Source organism: Silurus meridionalis, chromosome 3, assembly GCF_014805685.1.
Source record: "Silurus meridionalis isolate SWU-2019-XX chromosome 3, ASM1480568v1, whole genome shotgun sequence".
Taxonomy (NCBI): Eukaryota; Metazoa; Chordata; class Actinopteri; order Siluriformes; family Siluridae; genus Silurus; species Silurus meridionalis.
In genome coordinates, this window is record NC_060886.1 from 16308108 (window position 1) to 16330607 (window position 22500).

The 22500-nt window shown below is 37.3% G+C and overlaps 2 protein-coding genes across 15 annotated transcripts in view; one reads left to right on the top strand and one right to left on the bottom strand.

The window, feature by feature from the left end:
* The window catches only part of LOC124383104 (carcinoembryonic antigen-related cell adhesion molecule 1-like), a 16503-nt gene extending 4880 nt beyond the window's left edge, over window positions 1-11623 (top strand). For 2 of the 4 annotated variants that reach the window (XM_046845484.1, XM_046845486.1), the window contains exons 4-7: window positions 89-193; window positions 2947-2985; window positions 8981-9007; window positions 10672-11623. In XM_046845484.1, coding sequence (XP_046701440.1) covers window positions 89-193; window positions 2947-2985; window positions 8981-9007; window positions 10672-10703 — 203 coding nt within the window. In that variant the 3' untranslated portion in view covers window positions 10704-11623. Of the gene's footprint in view, window positions 1-88; window positions 194-2944; window positions 2986-8980; window positions 9008-10600 lie in introns of all 4 variants that reach the window. The other 2 variants (XM_046845485.1, XM_046845487.1) reach the window with 2 other exon arrangements.
* A 3261-nt stretch (window positions 11624-14884) lies between these two features.
* myo1b (myosin IB) overlaps window positions 14885-22500 on the bottom strand; it is a 54731-nt gene continuing 47115 nt past the window's right edge. For 4 of the 11 annotated variants that reach the window (XM_046844654.1, XM_046844655.1, XM_046844652.1 and 1 more), the window contains 9 exons: window positions 21766-21852; window positions 20892-20978; window positions 18588-18662; window positions 18365-18499; window positions 17342-17448; window positions 17119-17251; window positions 16863-17015; window positions 16019-16149; window positions 14885-15912 (listed from right to left, as the gene is read on the bottom strand). In XM_046844654.1, the coding sequence (XP_046700610.1) occupies window positions 15783-15912; window positions 16019-16149; window positions 16863-17015; window positions 17119-17251; window positions 17342-17448; window positions 18365-18499; window positions 18588-18662; window positions 20892-20978; window positions 21766-21852 (1038 nt within the window). In that variant the 3' untranslated portion in view covers window positions 14885-15782. The remainder of the gene's footprint in view (window positions 15913-16018; window positions 16150-16862; window positions 17016-17118; window positions 17252-17341; window positions 17449-18364; window positions 18500-18587; window positions 18663-20891; window positions 20979-21765; window positions 21853-22500) is intronic. The other 7 variants (XM_046844659.1, XM_046844662.1, XM_046844663.1 and 4 more) reach the window with 3 other exon arrangements.

Here is a 22500-nt window from a genome sequence, read left to right on the forward strand (position 1 = left end):
ATAGCCTCAGTAGCTGGCATGGCAGAAAATAATTGTATATCATATGTTTTATTAAAACTGTTTTCTTCTCATTTATTATTTTATGCAGATGAATCTGAAACTAATAATCTTGGTGCTGTTATTGGTTCACTGATTGCAATTGCCATTGCTTGCAGTTTGGGTACCCTTGGGTACTTCTATCACACAAAAAAAGGTATGACCGATTCCAGACAATACTCAGGATCGCAGTGTTTGTAATGCAATTCTATATATATATACAGAGCTAATATATTTTTTGTTTGATTTTTGTACTGATTTGAACCAAAGATTATATAAGGGGTGTGGTTGTTAAAAGGGTTTAAATTTTTTCATAATTGTTAAAAATTATTTGAGCCTTTTTTGAGAATAGTCATTTAAGCTCACATAACCCATACTATGCTGTCCAATATATAAATATATACTTTTTTACTTGCTTTGCGGTATTCTTAGTATGTGACTGCCTAATTTACATGCCTAGATAGCTGATAACATTATCAAACTGAAACACCTTGAAAGGAAGATTTTACTTTGTCAGCCAGCTGTCATAATATTCATCTTGCATTATATTAATTAGTTTGGATATTAAAATTGACTAATCTTCCTCATATTACTGAAATAATACCTGCGGTAGGCTATTTATTTCTCGTTGCTATTTTTGGAATTAAATAACTGGGAAATGCTTTACATTGAATATAAATCTAGCTATTCATAAATAAAGGTTTTTCTGACTTAATAAACTTAAGCTGTGGTAAAACCAGGGTGATGCTAGCTTTGCATTATTCATCCTGGATACTAAAGAATTATGAATATTAGGGGTGTAACGGTACACAAAATTCACATTTTGGTAGGTATCTCTGTTTTTAAGTCATGGTTCGGTTCTATTTCTGTACAGGCAGGGGGGAAAAATGCTTAGTTATTTATTCATGCAATTTATTAATTCATAAATGAATTAATTCACTCCCTTGATATGTGGATGTGGCAGCGGGTAAGTGGGGGGCAGAGCTGGACAAAACGAGTGGCAATTCTAATCGGTGCCCTCTCACACACATGCACACACACAGACACTGAAACAGAGAGCACCGATTAGACTAAACAAGCTTGCGGTCTGCCACTTAATGTATTCAAGGAAACTCGGGGTGAACTAAGTTCCGCGTTTTGAAAAAAATTCCATTAGGAACACGTGCACCAAACCAAAAGCCCTGTACTGACACTTTTCGATACAAAGCCGTGTACCGTTACACCTCTAATGAACATATGAGACATGTTCTTAAGGTTCTTAACCTGTACCTGTGACAACCGCAATTCCAAAACAGTTGTGATGCTGTTTAAAATGTGCATGAAAACAGAATGCAATAATTTGCTAATCTCATAAACCTATATTTTATTCCTAATATAACCTTAAAAACATATCAAATGTTTAAACTGAGAAACCATTTTAAGAAAAAAACTACGGTAATTTTAAATTTGATTGCAACACCTCTCCAAAAAGTTGAGACAGTCCCATTTTTATCATGGTGTTGCATACCCTTTTCTTTTAACAACAGTCTGTAAACCTCTGGGAACTGAGGAGACCAGTTGCTGCAGTTTTGCGGGAGGAATGTTATCCTATACTTGCCTGATGTAGGATTCTAACTGCTCAACAGTCCTGAGTCTTCGATGTACCAAATATTTTTAATTGGTGAAAGGTCTGGACTGCAGGCAGGCCAGTTCAGCACTCGGACTCTTCTACTATGAAGCCATGCTGTTGTCATAATGCAGCATGTGGTTTACCATTGCACTGCTGAAACTTGCAAGGCCTTCCTGCAAAACAACAATTTCTGGATGGGAGCATATGCTCCTCTAAAACCTAAATATTTTTCTTTTAGCATTGATGGTGCTTTTCCATATATAAAAACTGCCTATTCCATAGCCACTAATGTACCATCAGAGATTCAGACTTTTCAACTGAGTGCTGATGATAAGTATGGCTTCTTTGCATGTTCGAGCTTTAACTTGCATTTTTGGATTGCATAGTAAACTGTGTTCATGGACAGTGATGTTTGGAAGTATTCCTGAGCTGTGCAGTGATGTCCATCACAGAATCATACCTGTTTTTAATGCTCTGCCTTATGAGGGCCCTGAAGTCCACAGGCATCCAATATTGTGTTTTGGCCTTGCTCCTTGCACACAGAGATTTCACTGATGATTTTATTTATTTATTTTTATTTATTTATTTATTTATTATCTTTTGATATGTATTGTAGGTGATGATATATTTAAGTTTTTTTGTTATGCAGCTTTTCACAGATTGGTGAACCTGTGCACATCTTAACTTCTGAGAGAATCTGACTCTCTTGGATGTTTTTTTTTTAATACCCAATCATATTACTGACCTGTTGCCAATTAACCTAATTAGTTGCAAAATAATCTTTCAAGGTTCCCTGGTGGTCTAGTGGTTAGGCTGCGGCGCTCTTACTGCTGCGGCCCGGGTTCGATTCCCGGTCAGGGAACCAACCCCAGCTATTAGGGTTGCACAGGCCAGTGCACTCTTAGCACCGGTCCCAAGCCCGGATAAATGGGGAGGGTTACGTTAGGTACGGCATTCATCGTAAAAACGTGCCAAATCGAACATGCGGATCATGAATACGGATGATCCGCTGTGGCGACCCCTAATGGGAGAAGCCGAAAGAAAGTTTAGTTGCAAAATATTCTTTCAGCGCTTCCTTGTTAGTACCACTTACTTTTTCATTTGTTTTTTTTGTCTTTTTTGAGACGTATTGCTGCCATTTTTTTTTTTTTCTTTTTAAAATGGTACATATTCTCAGTTTAAACATTTGATAAGTTTTCTATGTTCTATTTTAAATAAGATTTGAAATAACTTTTTTGGAATTGGGGTTGTACTTTCCCAATATCATTAAAAAATTGTTTGACAAATTTGTACCTCTTTAGGTTTCTTCAGGACTTCAGCGACTACTAATAATTCATCTTGTGAGTAATACAACCCTGATTTATTATAATTTTGTCCTGATTAAATTATTTTCTTATGTAAGATAATGTGCATGTTTATATAGGTTTTTACCAGCAGAATTCAATTCAAATAATATACTATTTGTATAGCGCTTTTAACAATTCACATTGTCTCAAAGCAGCTTTACAGAGATAAAGCAGTTAGAAAGTTGTATAAAAGTATGATTGTCTATAAGTATGATTTGAGGCAGTGGTGACTGTGGCAAAGAAAGACTCCCTAAGATGGCATGAGGAAAAAACCTTGAGAGGAACCAGACTCAAAAGGGAACCCATCCAAATCTGTGTCCAACCATATATCCATTCATAACGGTTCCATAATTGTTGAGCTGTGCAGTGATGGTTGCTTAAATGCAAAATTGTGTGGTCTATAACCATTGCAGTAGACCGTTGATGGTAATTACAATCCAAATCCACCCTCAAAATTCTTGCTCAGTAACATCATGTATGTGGAACCATCTGCAGCTGCACAGAGTGGTCTCCATTTGAAGAAAATTCCAATCAGTGGTATGGCATCTGGATCAATCAGGCAGAAAAGGATGGAACACTCATCACTGGTACTTTAGTAGTATGCTTAACTCAACAGAGAGAGAGAGGGGTGGAAGAGGAGTGACAGGGAGAGAGAAATAAGGATTGTTACCCACTGTCAATTTTAATAAATGTTTAAGGACAATGTACAGTATGATCAGGGTGTAAGTAGTGTCTCGAGCAGGACAAGCTATGGGAGCATAACCAAAAGTAGAGCCAAAAGGTGACACAGAATTGAGGAATCTCTTATCCCAGAGATGGTCCGACTTGGCGGCTGCATCCCAGTAAATCAAAACACTCAATATCTATGATCCCTGCAGATCTGCTCTTTTACCTAAGAAATACCGTTTATCTAAGAAAGACCTACTGACAAAAGGCTTGACTAAACATATACGTTTCTAGCTAGACTTGAAAACTGACTGTGTCTGAGTCCCAAATACTAATTGGAAGGCTGTTCCATAACTGTGGAGCTTTGTACTGTGGAGTCCCTACTGTAGTCTTCATTATTTTAGGTACCAACAAATAGTCTGCTCCTTTTGATCGAAGTGGATCATAATGTAACAAAAGTTTAGATACTGTGCCATAGAGAGACCATATGTTAGTGTTTGAAAGCTTTATACATTTTTAGTAGAGATGTAATTGGGAGCCTGTGCAGACTGATTAAAATATTTGTGATGTGGTCATATTTCCTGGTTCGTGTAAAGACTCTTGTTGCTGAAGCTTATTTATGCATTTACTAGAACATCCACGCTTACAATAGAAGATCCAAGCTTCCTAATCTAGATGGGGAAAAAAAGCATGACCTAGTTTTTCTGCATCCGTAATGAGATCATATTCTTACTTTAGCAATATATCTAAGGTGACAGAAGGCTTAGTCTACTACCAGTCAGAGATTGGACACACCTTCTCATGCGGTTGTTTTTCTTTATTTGTATTATTTTTAATGTTGTACACTAATTCTGAAGATTAAAAAAAAAAAAAGCATTGAACAACCCTTAATGTTTTATATTTTAGATTGTCCAAAGTAGCAACATTTAGCTTTGATGACAGCTTGGCACACTCATGCCGTTTTCTCCTCAGATTCACAATGTAGTCATCTGGAAGTATTTTCAATTCACACATCTGCCTAGTAAACAGTTACTTTGTGACATTTCTTGACTTCTTAATGTACATTAGACCATCAGTTGTCTTGTGCAGAGGAAAGAGTGATTAGAGTCAGTAGCCCTATTTGTGCTACTATCACTACTGTGGTCTGCTGTTTGTCTGTTTGTGATTAGTAAAAAATTGAGGGCTCTCTTAACCTGCATGTCTGCCACAACATTTTGCAGCAAAATAATATCCCATCTGGTTTGCAATTAGTGCAACCCTCATTGGTTTTCTATGAAGAGAAACTACACCTGTAGTTTATGTAAGAGCTCCAGGCCTCCTCATTCACTAGATCTAAATCCAGTTGTGATGGCTTGGGATGAGTTGGGCCAGAGAGTGATAGAAAAGCATCCAACAAGGACTTAACACCTCTGGGAATCCTTGGTATTGTTGGGAAATCATTTCTATGGGCATGACTATAGGAATCTTGCCTAGGATGCAAGAAAAGGCTAAAAATGGTCATGTGCAAAGCTGTCATCAAAACAAAAGGTTTCTTTTTCTTTTCAGTTATTTCTTCTTCTTTCGGCTGCTCCCATTAGGGGTCGCCACAGTGGATCATCCGTCTCCATACCACCCTGTCCTCTACATCTGCCTCTTTTACACCAACTACCTGCATGTCTTCCCTCACCACATCCATGAAACTCCTCCTTGGCCTTCCTCTTTTCCTCCTACCTGGTGGCTCCATCCTTAGCATTCTCCTACCAATATAATTCATGTCCCTCCTCTGCACATGTCCAAACCATCTCAATCTCGCCTCCCTCACCTTGTCACCAAAACATCCTACATGCGCTGTCCCTCTCATAAACTCATTTTTAATCTTGTCCATCCTCGTCACTCCCAACGAAAACCTTAACATCTTCAGCTCTGCTACCTCCAGCTTCACCTCCTGTCTTTTACTCAATGCCACTGTCTCTAATCCATACAACATCGCAGGTCTCACCAGAGACCTATAAACTTTCCCTTTCATTTTTGCAGATACGCTACTATCACAAATCACTTCTGTCACTCTTCTCCACCCACTCCACCCTGCCTGCACTCTTTTCTTTACTTCTCTAACACACTCTCCATTACTTTGCACTGTTGACTTCAGGTACCTGAATTCCTCCACCTTCTCCAGCTCTTCTCCCTGCAACTGCATCACTCCACTGCCCTCCCTCTCATTCACACACATGTATTTTGTCTTACTCCTACTGAGTTTCATTCCCCTTCTCTCCAGCGCATATCTCCACCTCTCCAGGCTCTGCTCAACCTGCTCCCTACTCTCACCACAAATCACAATATCATCCGCAAACATCATAGTCCAGGGAGACTCCTGTCTGACCTCGTCCGTCAACCTGTCCATCACCACTGCAAACAGGAAAGGGCTCAGGGCCGATCCTTGATGCAGTCCAACCTTCACCCTGAACCAGTCTGTCGTACCTACTGCACACTTCACTGCCGTCACACTGTCCTCATACATGTCCTGCACCACCCTCACATACTTCTTCGACACACCTGACTTCCTCATACAATACCACAACTCATCTCTTGGCACCCTGTCGTACGCCTTCTCTAAATCCACAAATATACAATGCAATTCCTTCTGTCCTTCTCTATACTTCTCCATGAACATTCTCAAAGCACACTACACGCTTCCTCCTTCAGTTTCCACCATCTTATTCTTCTTTCAGTCCTCACTCTCCTCCTCTTATCGCCTCCAAAACCATCCTACAGACCACCATCCGATGCTGTCTAGCTACACTGTCCCCTGCCAACACCTTACAGTCTCCAATCTCCTTCAGGTTGCATCTCCTGCATAGCACATAGTCCACCTGTGTGCACCTTCCCCCACTCTTATACGTCACCCTATGATCCTCCTTCTTCTTAAAATGTGTTCACCACTGCCATTTCCATCCTTTTAGCAAAATCTACCACCATCTGCCCTTCCACATTCCTCTCCTTAAAACCATACCTACCCATCACCTCCTCATCACCTCTGTTCCCTTCACCTACATGCCCATTAAAGTCTGCACCAATCGTTCTTTCCTAGGTACACCATCTACCACTTCATCTAATTCACTCCAGAATCTTTCCTTCTCCTCCATCTCACAGCCAACTTGTGGAGCATAGGTACTGATGACATTTATCATCATCTCTTCAACTTCCACCTTCACGATCATCACCCTATCAGAAACTCTCTTCACCTCTACTACACTCTTACTGTACTCTTCCTTCAGAATCACCCCTACACCATTTCTCTTTCCATCCACACCATGATAAAACAGTTTAAATCCACCTCCAATGTTCCTGGCCTTACTCTTACTTTCCACTTGGTCTCCTGAACAAACAGCATATCTACCTTTCTCCTCTTCATCATATCAGCTACCTCTCTCCCTTTACCCGTCATAGTACCAACATTTAAAGTACCAACCCGAACCTCCACTCTCCTGCACTGCTCCTTTCCCTGCCATCTCTGTAGACGTCTTCCTTCTCTCCCTCTCCTCCCTCAGCCAACAGTAGCTCAATTTCCACCGGTACCCTGTCGGCAAACGATACCTGTGGCGTCGTTGTTAACCCGGGCCTCGACCGATCCGGTATGAAATTCTCATTTGTGATCCGCATATTTGATTTGGCACATGTTTTACGCTGGATGCCCTTCCTAACGCAACCCTCCCCATTTACCCGGGCTTGGGACTGGCACTAAGAGTGCACTGGCTTGTGCATCCATAATGGCTGGGTTAAAACATTTTCAGTTATTTAATGTTTTTTTTTTCTACATATATCTAGACTTTTTTTATATAGTTTGGACATATATGTAAAATGTCGAAAATTATAATCAATTAAAAAAAAAAACTGAAAGAGAAGGTGTCCAAACTGTTGACGGACAAGGTCAGACAGGAGTCTCCATGAACTATGTTTGCGGATGATCTTATTTGTGGTAAAAGTAGGGAACAGGTTGAGAAGAGTCTGGAGAAGTGGAGGTACGTGCTGGGGAATGAAAGTCGGTAGCAGTAAGACTGAGTACATGTGTGTGAATGAGAGGGAGGGCAGTGGAGGGGTGCGGTTGCAGGGAGAAGAGCTGGAGCAGGTGGATGAGTTTAGGTACCTGGGGGCAACAGTGCAAAGTAATGGAGAGTGTGTTAGAGAAGTAAAGAAAATACTGCAGGCAGGGTGGAGTGGGTGGAGAAGAGTGGCAGGAGTGATTTGTGATCAGAGTATCAGCAAGAGTTTAAGGGAAAGTTTATAGGTCTCTGGTGAGACCTGTGATGTTGTATGGTTTAGAGACAGTGGCATTGAGTAAAAGACAGGAGGTGGAGCTGGAGGTAGCAGAGCTGAAGATGTTGAGATTTTCATTGGGAGTGACGACGATGGACAGGATTAGACTAGGATTCTAGACATGATTAGACTAATAAACAAGTTTATTAGAGGGACAGCACATGTAGAACGTTTTGGAGAGAAGGTGAGGGAGGCCCGATTTGAGATGGTTTGGACAGATGCAGAGGAGGGACATGGGGTATTATCGGTAGGAGAATGCTGAGGATGGAGCTGCCAGAGGGGAGGAAAAGAGGAAGGGCAAAAGAGGAGGTTTATGGATGTGGTGAGGGAAGACATGCAGGTAGTTGGTTTGAAAGAGGCATATGTAGAGGACAGAGTAGTATGGAGACGGATGATCCGGTTTGGTGACCAAAATGGGAACAGCCGAAGTTGCTGCTTTTATTTGTCTGACCATTCCAGGTTGTTAGCTGTAACAACTGTCATTGTGACTTTCACATCACTCTGTATACTCAATTTAAATTTTGCAGTGACATGACATTTCAGCCAGTGGAAGATTGAGCTTGTCACTACCAACTGGATTGGTCTCTCCCATAGGCTATGCATTTTTTTATTGGAATTTTAGAAATTAAATAACTAGGAAATAGATTAAATATGAAAAATAACATAAGACTAATAAAATCTACCTAGTGTAGGTTTTTCGGACTGCAAAATATCAAGCTATAATGAGACCAGGGTGTTGCTAGCTTTTACACACAATTCTTCAAAATTAAATTTAAATTATTTTTGAGATTTAACAATGCTTATGCTTAGATACCTCAAGTATGTTGCTGCAATACAATTGTTGGTTTGCTTATGTATATTTACACATTTGATTTAAAAACAAATAACGAGAGCTTGTGGTAACGGCAAAAAAACAAAACAAAAAACTTAAGAATTCTCGAATGTCCTATTATGTAATGGTGGATAAATCTTTAATTTTGTTTAATTAAACACTGCTGAATTTTTACACTTATTAATTGTGCTTCTTTAGCTTACAAGAGTGCAGCTTCTAATGATGGTGAGTAAAACTACTACATCATACTTGCACTTTTGCCTGATGTTTAAATCTGTTTTTTATTTTTATTTTTTTTAAATGTAAGAGCATGTGCGTGTTTGAATAGGTTTTTATACAGAATACTGGAAATTTTTATGTGTTAAGGGATGTTGCACAATAAACCAGAAGGTACAGGAAAGGAACATTTCACAAAGTACTCTAAATGGTGCAGCAACAGAGCATCTGTTCAGTCATTAAGAGCTCATGCATTAGCCAGCAGTGATCTGGACTGCTAGAGAGTATATCTAGGCTGTTGTCTCGGTTGACTTGTGCAGATAAGGTGCAGTTCTCTCTGAGGAGCATTTGTGATGGGGTGTAAAAAAAAATGTGGGCATCATATTTTATATTCTACATATTATATATTATACACATGGGTATCGTGATCTTTTGTTTGCCGATACTGTATCGACTCTTTAAAAAAAAAAAAAAAAAAAAAAAAAAAGCAATATCGATTATAAAAAAAATCCCAATATATCACCTTGCTTACAGTATTGAAATGTATCGCAAAATATTGTTTCACAATCCCTGTATTGCAATACATATCGTATCGCCAGATTCTTGCCGATACGCAGCTCTGTAATCTGACACTGTAATGTGTCCACTATGCCTGGTTGTTAGCTGTTGTGTAATGGTGTAAAGTAGTGGGTGTGATTTTTGCTTAAAAAAAACTGGTCAAGGAAAAAAAAAAGTTATGTCTTTTTTTTTTAGTTTATTCTTGCACCCCAGTATTTTTTTCCACTAAACGCACAGAACATAGGTAGACTTGTTGTTTTCTGTCAGTTCATGTTTTCAAATGTAGTTCATTTGCATAAAAGGTAACTTAGATGAACTTGAAGATATGAAGAGGGATATTTCTTTTGCTGTTCTATGATCTTATTCATTAAAATGGCCAAAGGAAATTTAGTTTTTTGGTCTGAACATGCTTGACTTTGAGTAGCTTGTTGCAGCTCTATCTCTAATCAAGCTGTACAATTAGAAAAAAAATCGGTTTAAATTTGTAGAATTCATCCAGCTAAATTATTTGCACACAGATGTATTGTATGCAAATAATAACGAGCCTGGACAGAGGCTAATAGAAAAACTTCTTGCTTTTCTAATTTCCTTTTGCGATGACCCGCCTCCAAACAAATTACAAGACATTGACATTTTAAAGGGGTGCCTTAAATTTTGCCATGTTTCTGTACTTGTTTTTCTGTACTTCTGCTTACCCATACTCTCATCTTTTGCTTTGCAACACAGTTATAAATATATACATGGAATTACACAAAAAAATTAACAAACCTTTTCTCAAAATTAGGGTTTATATTGAGCCATCATTTATTAAAATGAATAACTCTGCCCTTCCTAATTCTATTAATGATGACCAATGCCATATAATAACTTATTTTAGTGTTTAAATAAAATGAATAATATACAGGTAATTCTTACCCATTTGTTTTTTGTTTTTTTTACACAATAGTGTATCTGATGATGGTGGTTTACATAACTCATTTATTTATGAAGCAGTTTGCCTTTAATACACTTAATTACAAACTAACATGCCATCTGCTAAAACAGGTGAACCAGCTGTGGTAACTTCCTAGACCACAAGCAGGATGATGATTAATGAATGAATCTGCAATTAACAGGAGGAGGGAAGTTCAAATTAATTTTTTGCTGATGACCCACATGGATAGTCCACCTGATCTACAGAATTGAACGTTGGTGCACCTCTCACCCCTGCAAACAAGCTTAAAACATTCAAAAGGTAATTGTTCAAAAAGCATGAGCAAATTTTAGAATTTTTGCTGGCTTAACAATGCTTGAATTTGGACTGATTTTAATGTGTAGGTGTGCAGACATAGTACGTTTTTAAGATACTGATTGTTCAATGTATTTATTGTGGTGTTTTTTTCTTTTTTTTTAACTACTTGTTGCTTTTACTCGTTTGCTCTGAATTGCCTGAGATTTAAAGCTAGACTTAAAACACTGTTCAAAAAGTTCTGTTTTGAAATAAATTGGAAATGATACAGTGCTGTCAAGCAGATGGAATACTATGACTTGTTTTTCAGAAGCAGTGTTTAACATGCACGATAAACTAAAAAGGAGTGAAAATGCTTAAATATGCATTAACAGAAGACTGAACAGTTTTTATTTGATGTCTAATGAAAAATGTCAGTTAATTTGGATACAATTGCTGTGTTTCAAGAGCAAATTAAAACCAAAGGAATCCCTTTTTTTTCTTTCATTAGTGGTAAATTAATAATTAGCTTTTGTTAAGTCAACTATATTAATGTTTTAGATAAATGTGTGGATTGTTATGCTTTTACTAACTAGAAATCGTATTTTAAGTAGGGATGAAAGTCCTTCGTTCATCTGTACGAAGCTTTTTCTGTCACTTATGTGAAAAGTTGTTTTTTGCAAGTTTTCATGAAATATCTTGTAAAAAAGTGTGTGTAAAAAAAAATCAATAACCATTGTAATCTTTGCAAGTAAACAGTACTTGTCATTTATTCTCTGTTTAAAATAAAAAAAATGCTAATTACATGTTAAGGTATGGTTGATGCACTAATAACAACTGGAATAAATATATAAACTGAATTGTGAATGTTTCATGATTTGCATTTGAAAAAGGACTATCTAGTAAAACATCCTTCATCTTAGTTGTCAACTATTTTTCTTGAAACTGATCTAAATAATATGCATAATTTAATCACTAAAAGAAGCATGGTATGTTTAATATTATAGTTGTAATTGTATTACATATTACAAAAATAATATTTAATATTACAATTTAGGGATCGCTAATTGACAGACAGATGTGGTAGATCCTGTGCAACAGTCTCAGAAACTAATATGCATTTAGTTATCTAGTGAATCACACTTCCCTGTGGGGGACTTTGTGTGCTTTCTGATGGTTCAAGAAACAACAGAAACCGAAAAAGTGGAAGTAACACAGGAAGGATGTAATTCTTACATTAAAATAGAAATCCTTAAAAATATTTCAATTTTTTTGTGTAAACCAGCTGACCAAATAAGATAGAGGACAAAAAAATTTACTGCTGGAAAAAAAGACAATCTGCTCAGTGTCAACATATATGCCCTTAGATGGCTTTTTTTAAACCAGAACATGTGCTTTACCTATTGATACAAATTAAAAGGTGAATAATGTTGGCCTAAGTAATATACACATTTTGTTACTGTTTTATCCACCATGCATCCTTAGAAGCTTAAAAAAAAAAAAAAAAAAAAGCATTTTTTGAAAGATGTCAAGTTTTCTTATTACATTTATACTGTTAACTGTTTGTCGTTATAGTTGCATAAATTGCATAAACCAAATGCTCAGCATAATAATAATAATAATAATAATTTTGCTGTTTAATTATTAAGTTCTAAGTTTTTTTTTAAACGCTATGCATAGTAAAATGTACCCTCTAGATGGCAGCAGAGGACTAACCTAATAAATGCAGATCCAAAGTTTTTAAGTGGCAAACTGCCCATGTACAAGTTACATTTGTATAGCACTTTTTACAACTGTCATTGTACTAAAGCAGCTGTACACAATTCACAAATCACATTTCTAAAACAAATTTGGGAAACAATAAGAGAGCAGGAATAGTTTTATTTTTTACCTATTTGATGAGTTCAACATGTAAAAGGTTCCTCAGAAGTTCAATCAGAATACATAACTAAGCCTGAGACAGGTCTACATCTATTCTAATAAACACAAAGATTAAAGGCACAATAGGGAAAAAATCGAACAGAAAGAACTTCACGTTTCCATAAAATTTCCTTCCAGCTGGGTGTGCCTGCCTTCCTCTCTCTCATCACTCCCCTTCAGTGAACTCCACAGGAGGTTCAGCCTCTTCTCTGTTCCCAGACTTCAGACTGGTGGGAACTTGCTGAGGTTAGCACTGTAATTGGGTGCTATTTTTACATTCACCATGCACAATCTGTCAGGGTCTGCTCCTCAGGGATGTGCCACTAGCAGAATCCTTAAGCTGTGGAATTTCACCCAGGACAGCTTTCCAGATGTGATGGAAAACATCTGGTCCCAGCTGCTCTGCCCCCAAATACTCCTTGGTCTTTAGGATGAATAGTAGTGCTAGAGAACCAACATCTTGTTTTTGGTGTACAGTTTGAATACAAAGTTTGAATTAAAATGTGCCAGAGTGGAGAGAAAGATGGACCTTGGCACCCACAACACACTCCATTAGGCTTATAGATAATATGGTTTATAAGCACAATACTGTGCTAAGTGAAATGGGGAAGATGCACTATATTTCCAAACATATTGGGTCACCTGACCTTTCCTGCTATATGTGGTTCTTTTCCAAACTGTTACCACAAAGCTGGAGGTACTCAATTGTACAGGAGGCCTTTAGATGTGCTTTAATAAAATGTTGCGTTCCTGTTCCAGCATGGCAATGCCCGTGTGCACAAAGTGAGGTCCTTGAGGAAATGGTTCACATGCTTTGGAGAGGAAGCTCTTGAGTGGCCTGCTGTACAGCTCTGATCTCATCCCTACTGAACACCTTTGGGATGAATGTGAACGCTGACTGCACCCCAGGTCTCCTCACCTACATCAATACCTGCCTTTCATAATACCCTTGTGGCTGATGAACACAAATATCCAAAAGCACAATCCAATTTAGTGGAACATCTTCCCAGAAGAGTGGAGGAATTATAAGAGCAAATTGGAACTAAATGTGGATTGCAATGTTTAAAAATCAACTACCATACTTATGACCAGGTGACCCAATAAATAGTTTGTCAAAATTTCCACTCCTTTTTAAAAAAAAGAATATAACAAAGATTGATTTGCCTAACTTATTTATTTGTTTTAATTTAAAAAAGAAAAAATGCTTTTACTTTGCTGCAATTAGTCATTGATACACCAGATTACATTTAGGCATAAACAATAGACACAAAGTTATTTTCTCTTGAACTTCCTGACACAAAAGAGATTACCTACAGTATACTGCATTGATTGAAGGGTGAAACTGTACACGAAGAACACAAGTGAATTTGCACAATTTTCCACATGTTCACATTGGCTGCTGTTTATTTTAAAATTACATTATCATCTTAAAAGCTTGAAAATGATTAAACACATGCAGAAGCAAATGTTAAATCTTCTCCCAGAGCCTGGTGTTTTTGCAAATGTCTGCCAAGACCTTCAATTTAACAACACAAAATATCCACTAAAGAGCAAATATTATATTAAGTATATATTTAAAAGCAAAGTTCCCACTTTCCTGATCAGTGACAAAAAAAACAAACTGAAAATTTACCTGTGCGTTTTGATTGTGTAGATCAGACTGCGTTAGAATTCCAACATTTAAATAATTCAGTGTATTGGGCTTTTCACGCAAACATTTGGAATAGTCCCAATAAATCACTGCATACACCATTTGCCAGTTTAAAAAAAAAGCCACCTACAGTCTAATGGTGAAAATGTCAAAAATATAAGAAATAAGTAAATAAATATCAGGTACTGTTTTAGGCTTCGACAAACAAAATGGAACAAAATGGAGTTTTCTGAAATCATTATGTACAATTTATTAATTGGCTAGAGTATATAAGCGTTCTACTCTGCAGCACAACTAAGTAGATACCTCTTGGTCATTTCCTGAACCCAGAAACCATACTAACTAATCAATTTCCCATAGAATCAGTTCAGCATGCCAAAAGCACTGATCAGGTTCTTCACTTGAAGCGGACATCGCTGTGTTCAGGGAACTGAGAATGTCAATCAAGCATTTGGTGGGAGATACGGTGACAAGGTCTTTGCGAGCAATGTTGCTGTCAGTTTCACAGATATTTCCTAAACACAGCAGGGTGAAGAATCAGAATCCTTCGTGAGATGAAACATGGGATTGCTGTTTATTGTAGGTATGGACACACGAGTCGGCACTGAATTTTGCACAAGAGTAAGATCTATACTATTTCAAAAAATAAGTTGTGTACAAAACTATTTTCTATCTTAAAAAGGTACATTTGGTCAAATGCAAGACTCAGAAGGCCTTTAGGATTTGGATTTTGGCTTTGTCAATTATAAGTGTAATGTATTATGAATAAAGTCTTCCAGAAAAAAAATATTACTGGATAAATAACAAAACTTTGGCAATTCAGGTAAAATTGAGAAATGTGCACTGTGAGAATTTTATATATATATATATATATATATATATATATATATATATATATATATATATATATATATATATATATATATATAAAGCAAAGACAAATCAATCCAAAAATATTTTTCTTACCCTTGTGTAAACTAAACAAGTGCAAACTTTCATTGGCCCCCCCCTAGTAATCTGAGAAGAAAATTAAAAAAACTTGCTTGCAATCTGTTTGTACACCCCGCCACCCTAACCCATGTACATGATTATCCAGACACTGCATAACATCAGACATCTATAGCGTTATAATTACAACCATTACTATTATTGCCTTATTTAAACATGGTATTAAATGCATCTCACTCAAAAAAGATAGGAAAGAATCATCTCCCATCTCTATCCCAGTAAGAGGTCTGCCGTGTGCACCCAAATACTGCTGTGTGGAATATCTGAGTCTCAATTTACTGATTTAAGTCTCTAAAAATACAAGATATGGGTAAAGATCATCATCATAAGGACAAGATCATCATAAAGGCACAGTCACTTGGGAACTGTGTTTAAGTTCAGGTTTGATGATAAAGAGTCACAAAAATGGCACCCTGAGAGGGAGTGAAGATGACAGGTCATTATGGGGATGGAACCGACACCTCCAGCAGCCGGTTGTTTTTACGCTTGCAGGCGACTTGATTGTTACTCTTGGGTCCACCTTGGATGAACTTGACACACACTTTATCCTGCTTGAACTGCACAAGGAATCTGGACAGAAGATGGGAAGAATTAATGGCTAAATACACTACAGTAGTTATACAAACTTTGTAAAGATTAAAACAAACAACAAACAAAAGACTTGAGGAACACATACTCATCTGAAATGTCAACACTGATTGCTGGCATGTCGGCTGAAGCAGCCCCTGTGCGATAGAGTTTAGTGATGATTTCTATTAATCGATCACTGCTCAACAAGAAGTCACCTTTGGCTGCTGATGCAGTGCCCTACAAAGAGAGCATTAGTGTATGAAGTTTAAAATAAAGATCACGCTGAAATGAATTTGTAGTTAATTCTTGAACATTACTCAACATACAAAGTACTTTATTAAAAGGAAAACCTGCAAGTTGTTCAACTTGCATATTGAAACTTATTAGGTAAAAATGGTATCTTCCATGGTGATTTATTTATTTTACTTTACAATCCTTTTAATAACATTGACTTTATGTTTTATGTTAATGGTTACCTACATTTCACATTAGGCTTAGAGTTTTAGAGCTTGCATTTTTCATGGTAATTCAGTTTTCAATTGCATCATGCTGGTCATGTCAAGACTGCGTCAAACATTTACAGTCTTCACTACCTCTGACTATGTTGGATTTCCCATTTAATCCGATACTAAATGTCACTGGAAAATGGTAACTGAGAAAAGAAACTCTTGCTCTTTAAAGGATGAAAGTGAAATATGATTATATAAATGAAATGTGTTCTTCTATTAAACACCACTGTAATTGTACTATCAATGTCCTCAGAATGGCACACAGTGAATAACCTTTAAAGGGATGCAACACAATGCAAACAATATGATCAGAACTGCTAAGCAAATCATAAACATCCTGTTTAATGTGCTTCAGAAAAGTGTTATTCCTGGTAATTCCTATGCTTAAATCATTTAACATTAGTCATTGTATAAAAAAAGCACGATGTTTCAGGGCTTTACCTCTTTCAGTTTAAGAGCAAAGAAGCCATCATTTCGTGTGCTAACTGAGACACTGGCGAGATCAGGAAGCGGTACACTGGCCTTTAACTGACCCGTCTTCTGATCAGCCAGAACAAAGTTTTTCTTGGTGAGGAGAAAGATTCTGGAAGCGCCTTAAAATACACAAAAAATGGTTAATTAGGCCTAATATACATTTGAAGTAGTTCGTCACTGAGCTGCTCAAGCATGATTTTAGGCGGTTCTTTTTGAAGCTCACCTTGCCATTGGCTCTGTTGATTTTATTGACCACATCTGCAAGTAGCACCTTCTCATCTACCACACTATTTAGCTTCTGGTACTTAGGGTTTTTGTTAACTTCCAGATAATCTCCTTTGAAAGGCTCACCCACACTGTGCAACAAATAATAAGAATCATCCTATAGACCACTATTAGAAAAAATGTATGTTACACATAAATGCAATGTAAATGCTTATTCATACCTGCTGGGGTACAGAGCCTTCTTGTCTTTGAAGATCTTACTTGCTTCCAGTTTCTCTTCATAGATTGCTTTCTTCTCTTCTGTGAACTGGCTTCTGTATTTCTTGCACTGATGTTTAGGGAAGATTGTAGAGAGCTTTAATGGCTGTTAAAGATTTTCTTGTTTGACCAAAAATATCAGGCAATTGTATATGAATTCTTCTTCTTCTTCTTTCGGCTGCTCCCATTAGGGGTCGCCACAGCGGATCATCCGTCTCCATACCACCCTGTCCTCTACATCTGCCTCTTTTACACCAACTACCTGCATGTCTTCCTCACCACATCCATGAACCTCCTTTTGGCCTTCCTCTTTTCCTCCTACCTGGTGGCTCCATCCTCAGCATTCTTCTACCAATATAATTCATGTCCCTCCTCTGCACATGTCCAAACCATCTCAATCTCGCCTCCCTCACCTTGTCACCAAAACATCCTACATGCGCTGTCCCTCTAATAAACTCATTTCTAATCTTATCCATCCTCGTCACTCCCAACGAAAACCTTAACATCTTCAGCTCTGCTACCTCCAGCTCCACCTCCTGTCTTTTACTCAATGTCACTGTCTCTAAACCATACAACATCGCAGGTCTCACCACAGTCCTATAAACTTTCCCTTTCAATTTTGCAGATACCCTACTATCACAAATCATGGCAATTGTATATGAATAATGTGTGTTAAAGAAAAATGGGCATGGGGTAAGCTACAATATTAGTGTAGTTGTGTGGAATGTCTTCTACAGTTATGTTGTATATGTAATACACACTTTGTTGAAAAAAAATCTGTGAATGCAAACGCTTACACACTTATACAAACACTGATTGCGTCAATCAAATGTAGAACTGCAGATGTATTTGTATATTTAATTATAAATCATCTACAAAAAGAAACAACTAAATGCATAATTAAAGAGGTAAATAAACAGCCCTAACACCTATATGAATGTTTTGTTTAGAAAAAAAATTGTTATTGACTGATTTTAAGGACTGACCCTCCATAAATGGAAGATCTTTCGGAGTTCCTCATGTGTGCCCTCCAAGAACAGGTAAGACCGTGATGGCCAGCTCTTATCAATTGGCGACATGGAAGGCAATGTGTTCTTCAAACCAGTAAAATACTTCTGCATCTGGAAATGTATGCACGCCAAGTGTTTTTTAAACAAAGCCATCTCTCAATAATCCTTGAGGTAAAGTCAGGGCAATTATTATACTTACAATCCTCTGGATGATAAAGTCATAGATCTTCTTGCCAGCATTCGCTCTGAAGAACTTCCTGTATTCCCTTCGGACCTGAAAAACAAAGAGAAATCAAAGCTATTACTTGCAATCAATCAAACTAATGTTTTTTTGGCCATTCTGAGGAAGGTCTGTGCAGTGATCCTCTCAGGAAACAAGGTTAGTTTAAAATATTTGTTAGTAGAAAACAGAAATATACACATACAAATGAATGCAAAGAAATAAAGTGACAACACCAGAGGTAATTCCCCACAAATTCAGTAATGTTGCTATTCCTGTGATTATAATAAGCAAGTAAAATAAAAAGAATACAAAAGATGGTCTCCTCTTTCAGTAAAACATACAGCAGCTTCTCCTCCTAAATATCTGATGACTCTGCTAAAGCAAAATAAACGTGTCTTCATACAAAATAACATTATACCTAAAAGAGTCAGGAAAACTCAAATAGCTAAAAAGCAACATATACTAAGTTAATCTGTTAGTTGGCAAAGCATGCACACATCAAGCAGAGGGACAAGCGTGCATACTCAGATGTGAAGAGGCAGGCAGGCAGGCAGACAAAATGAAGGGGAAAATATCTGGGCTACTACAGTGGTTTCAATTAAGGTCATAGTTCAACGATTCAGCATATATATATATATATATATATATATATATATATATATATATATATATATATATATATATATAAATACACTCATTAAATGAAAAGGGGCAAAAATGTCTGCCTTTTATCTGTCCAGAAGTGGCTTATCTAAAGCCCTGGATTAAAAGAGCAGATCTGAATATGCTTCATGAAGCATGACAGACAGTGCACTCCCATAGCACATACTGAAAATCCCATCCTTACTTCTACACATTAATCCATATCAGCTCTGAGGCAGAATGGCCATTCATACCATATACCAAAGTACATCAGACTGTAACCCTTTTGAGAGGGAAGGATGTGGGATGTGAGGCATGAGTTATGTTAAAAGAGGCTTTTTAGTGCAAGAGGACATTATAATGTAATGGTTTATAATTTAATATAACGGTTTAAAATGTTTGTTAAAGCCAATTGTGGGGAGTCAAGAGCAGAAGGTCTTTTCTGCTGGCCTAAACACTATCAGTATCACGTACGTTTTAATATATATATATTACGTTCTATTTTCATTATTTCATTATCTTGGTTGCGCTACTTTAAGTAGTGTATGCTCATGTTTGAGTTTCTATTCAATCATATCTCAGCCATTACATCACATGTTGCCAGAAATCTACCATGAAGCCTTCAGAATCAACATTGTGGGCACCTGTAGCATAAAGTATTAAAGGCTATTGCTTTAACCAATCAGATTTCGAGTTGGTGACACTGGGCATACAATAACAGCAGCATTTTCATGTCCTTTAATTGGGTGGTCAAAGAGTGCACTAGTCATTAATCGCAAACCACATCTGTAGCAAACTGCACAAGTTTGAATATATTCGTGTAGAGGTTAATATTGATGCTTAGGTAAGAAATGATGCGGGCCGTGCAGCTGTAGCTGCAGTAAATGCCTTAGTAAAGCCATCTATTCTTGCTGAATGAGATATCTATCTGTGATGTAGTGCGCTGTTATACTGAGTTTTTGTATAGTATTGATAGGTTCTATAGCCGTGGCATCATAATGATTTATAATAATGGTATTAATATATAATATAATGGTATAATGGATGTAATATACTGTATAATGTTATAAAGATGTAGATTGATTCATGTAGAACACCAGTAAAGCCTAGGTATGAAATGCATGGCCCACAAATGATTTAGACACAGTGTAAACAGAATTTTTATATTAGCATAGTGTTGGCGTAAAAGTGTTATTCCTGGAAATTCCTATGCTTAGTACCCACCTACTACAGCACTGTTGCACTATGGCCTATTAGCCATGCTCTGAGACCTGGTTAAGACCCTCTGCTAAATGCATATTATATATATATATATATATATATATATATATATATATATATATATATATATATATATATATATATAAAATATATATACACACACACACACACACACACACACACACACACACTTGATCATTAGTCAGTGGCATGCAGATGAAAGTTACACTGGGTAAATTGACATTTTGTTAAACAGACACTTGCTGCAGAAATGAACAGCATCATTGTCTGCTTTATGGCTAGCTTTATCATCTGACAGTGGCACCATGAGGCAGGCTGTTAGTGTGTGTTTTCATTCCCCCCCTTTTCATTTTCATAGTGGTTCATGATGGGGCCAGTCCACTAGTTGGCAGGTACCTTGAGTCCCAACCAGTAGGCCCAAATGACTGCAACAGCATGCTTACGCCTGGCCTCCTCCTTCAGCCGTTTTAGCTCTCTGCGTGCCTGTGAGAGAAGGAGGGAGAGGGACGAGGAATGCAGAAAAGAGTGAAGCCGTTGAAAACAGTAGAGTAGTATGAAAAGAGGCACACAACCAGCCCAGAGCAGGAGCAAACGGGTGGGCACTCACACAAAGCTACACTGTATTTCCATTAGCAGTACTGTCAGATAAGGTGCTCGACAGAGGTTCTGCATTTTTAATCGTTGGGGTTATACTTCTGAATCCCAAAAAAAAAAAAATAATCAGGGGAGTGCGTTCATTGAGAGAAAATAAATCACTTACAGACTTTCAAGCTATTCATTACACATACACACATAAATTGACACTTGGTTAAAACCAAGCAAGGCACAAAAAAACATTTGGTCAGATCATGCACAGAAATGTGTTAAATGGAATGAACTCTAACATTTGCTAAAGTCATGTATAAAATCCTCATATACCACATGCATTTGCTCTTAGTGCTAATAAATGCGTCACTCAAAGTAGTGCTTGCCTACTGCAAGGCAATTTAACAATATATCTGGAAGTGGGTCTACATGAGCTTAAATCCTGTCAAAGAGGCTTAAGTCTAAATACCTTATCCACAGCTCCATCTGAGTAAATATGTGCTATGGTTTACAATTATGTGAATGAGCTATGAAACAATACAATTAACATGCATGAGATGAGATGACATGAGATGGGATGGGTTCCAGTGCACTGAGGCTCATGGTCTTGCTCTCAACCTCAGTGCAAAGCTGAGATGAGAGGAAAGAAAATCTTAGACAACAGCCTCACACACATCATGAATACCTTAGTTCCTTGCCAGCCGGCCCATATGATGGACACGGCGTGTTTACTCCGAGCCTCATGCTTTAAGCGTTGCAGTTCTCTCCGAGCCTTTGGGTGATGTTTTAATTAGGTATTTCGGAAGAAGGTAAAGAAACATGAAGAAGTCAGAAACACAGATCAGACTATTAAGAGAAAGCAGATAAAAGCAGACAGCATTAAGCATTTGAAAACCATAAAGGTGTTTGATGCAAAGAGTCTGTCTCATAACATTATAATGTTTTGGATTATAATGTATGTGCAAGTAGGATAATACTGGCAATGCATGGCTCTCCTTGCATAATACTGCAGCTCAAAAAAGTCAAGCATAACATTTAGCTGAAAAAGTCTTTGATGCTTATCTGGGGGAAAAAAAGGTCATGCAGCACAGAGAACATGTTGCTACAAAGGACACAGGATGACAATGATAATGCCTTGTGACTAAGATTCTTCAAGCTGTGTTTTGACTATAGCAGATTTAGTCACATAATATGTTTAGGCTTACTCTATGTGCCCTCAGTATGTACAAGAATAAGTATAATACATCTAAAGGCATTATCATTTCAACCAAAAATTTTTTTTATGCTACAGAAAACAAGGTTTAAATAAGATGTCAGACTGTTCCCAAAATCCAACTCAAAATGTAACCTACAAATAAGCAAAAATTATTAGTGAGACACCCAGCTACAGAAAGTTAGTGGACAGCTAGACACACAGTTT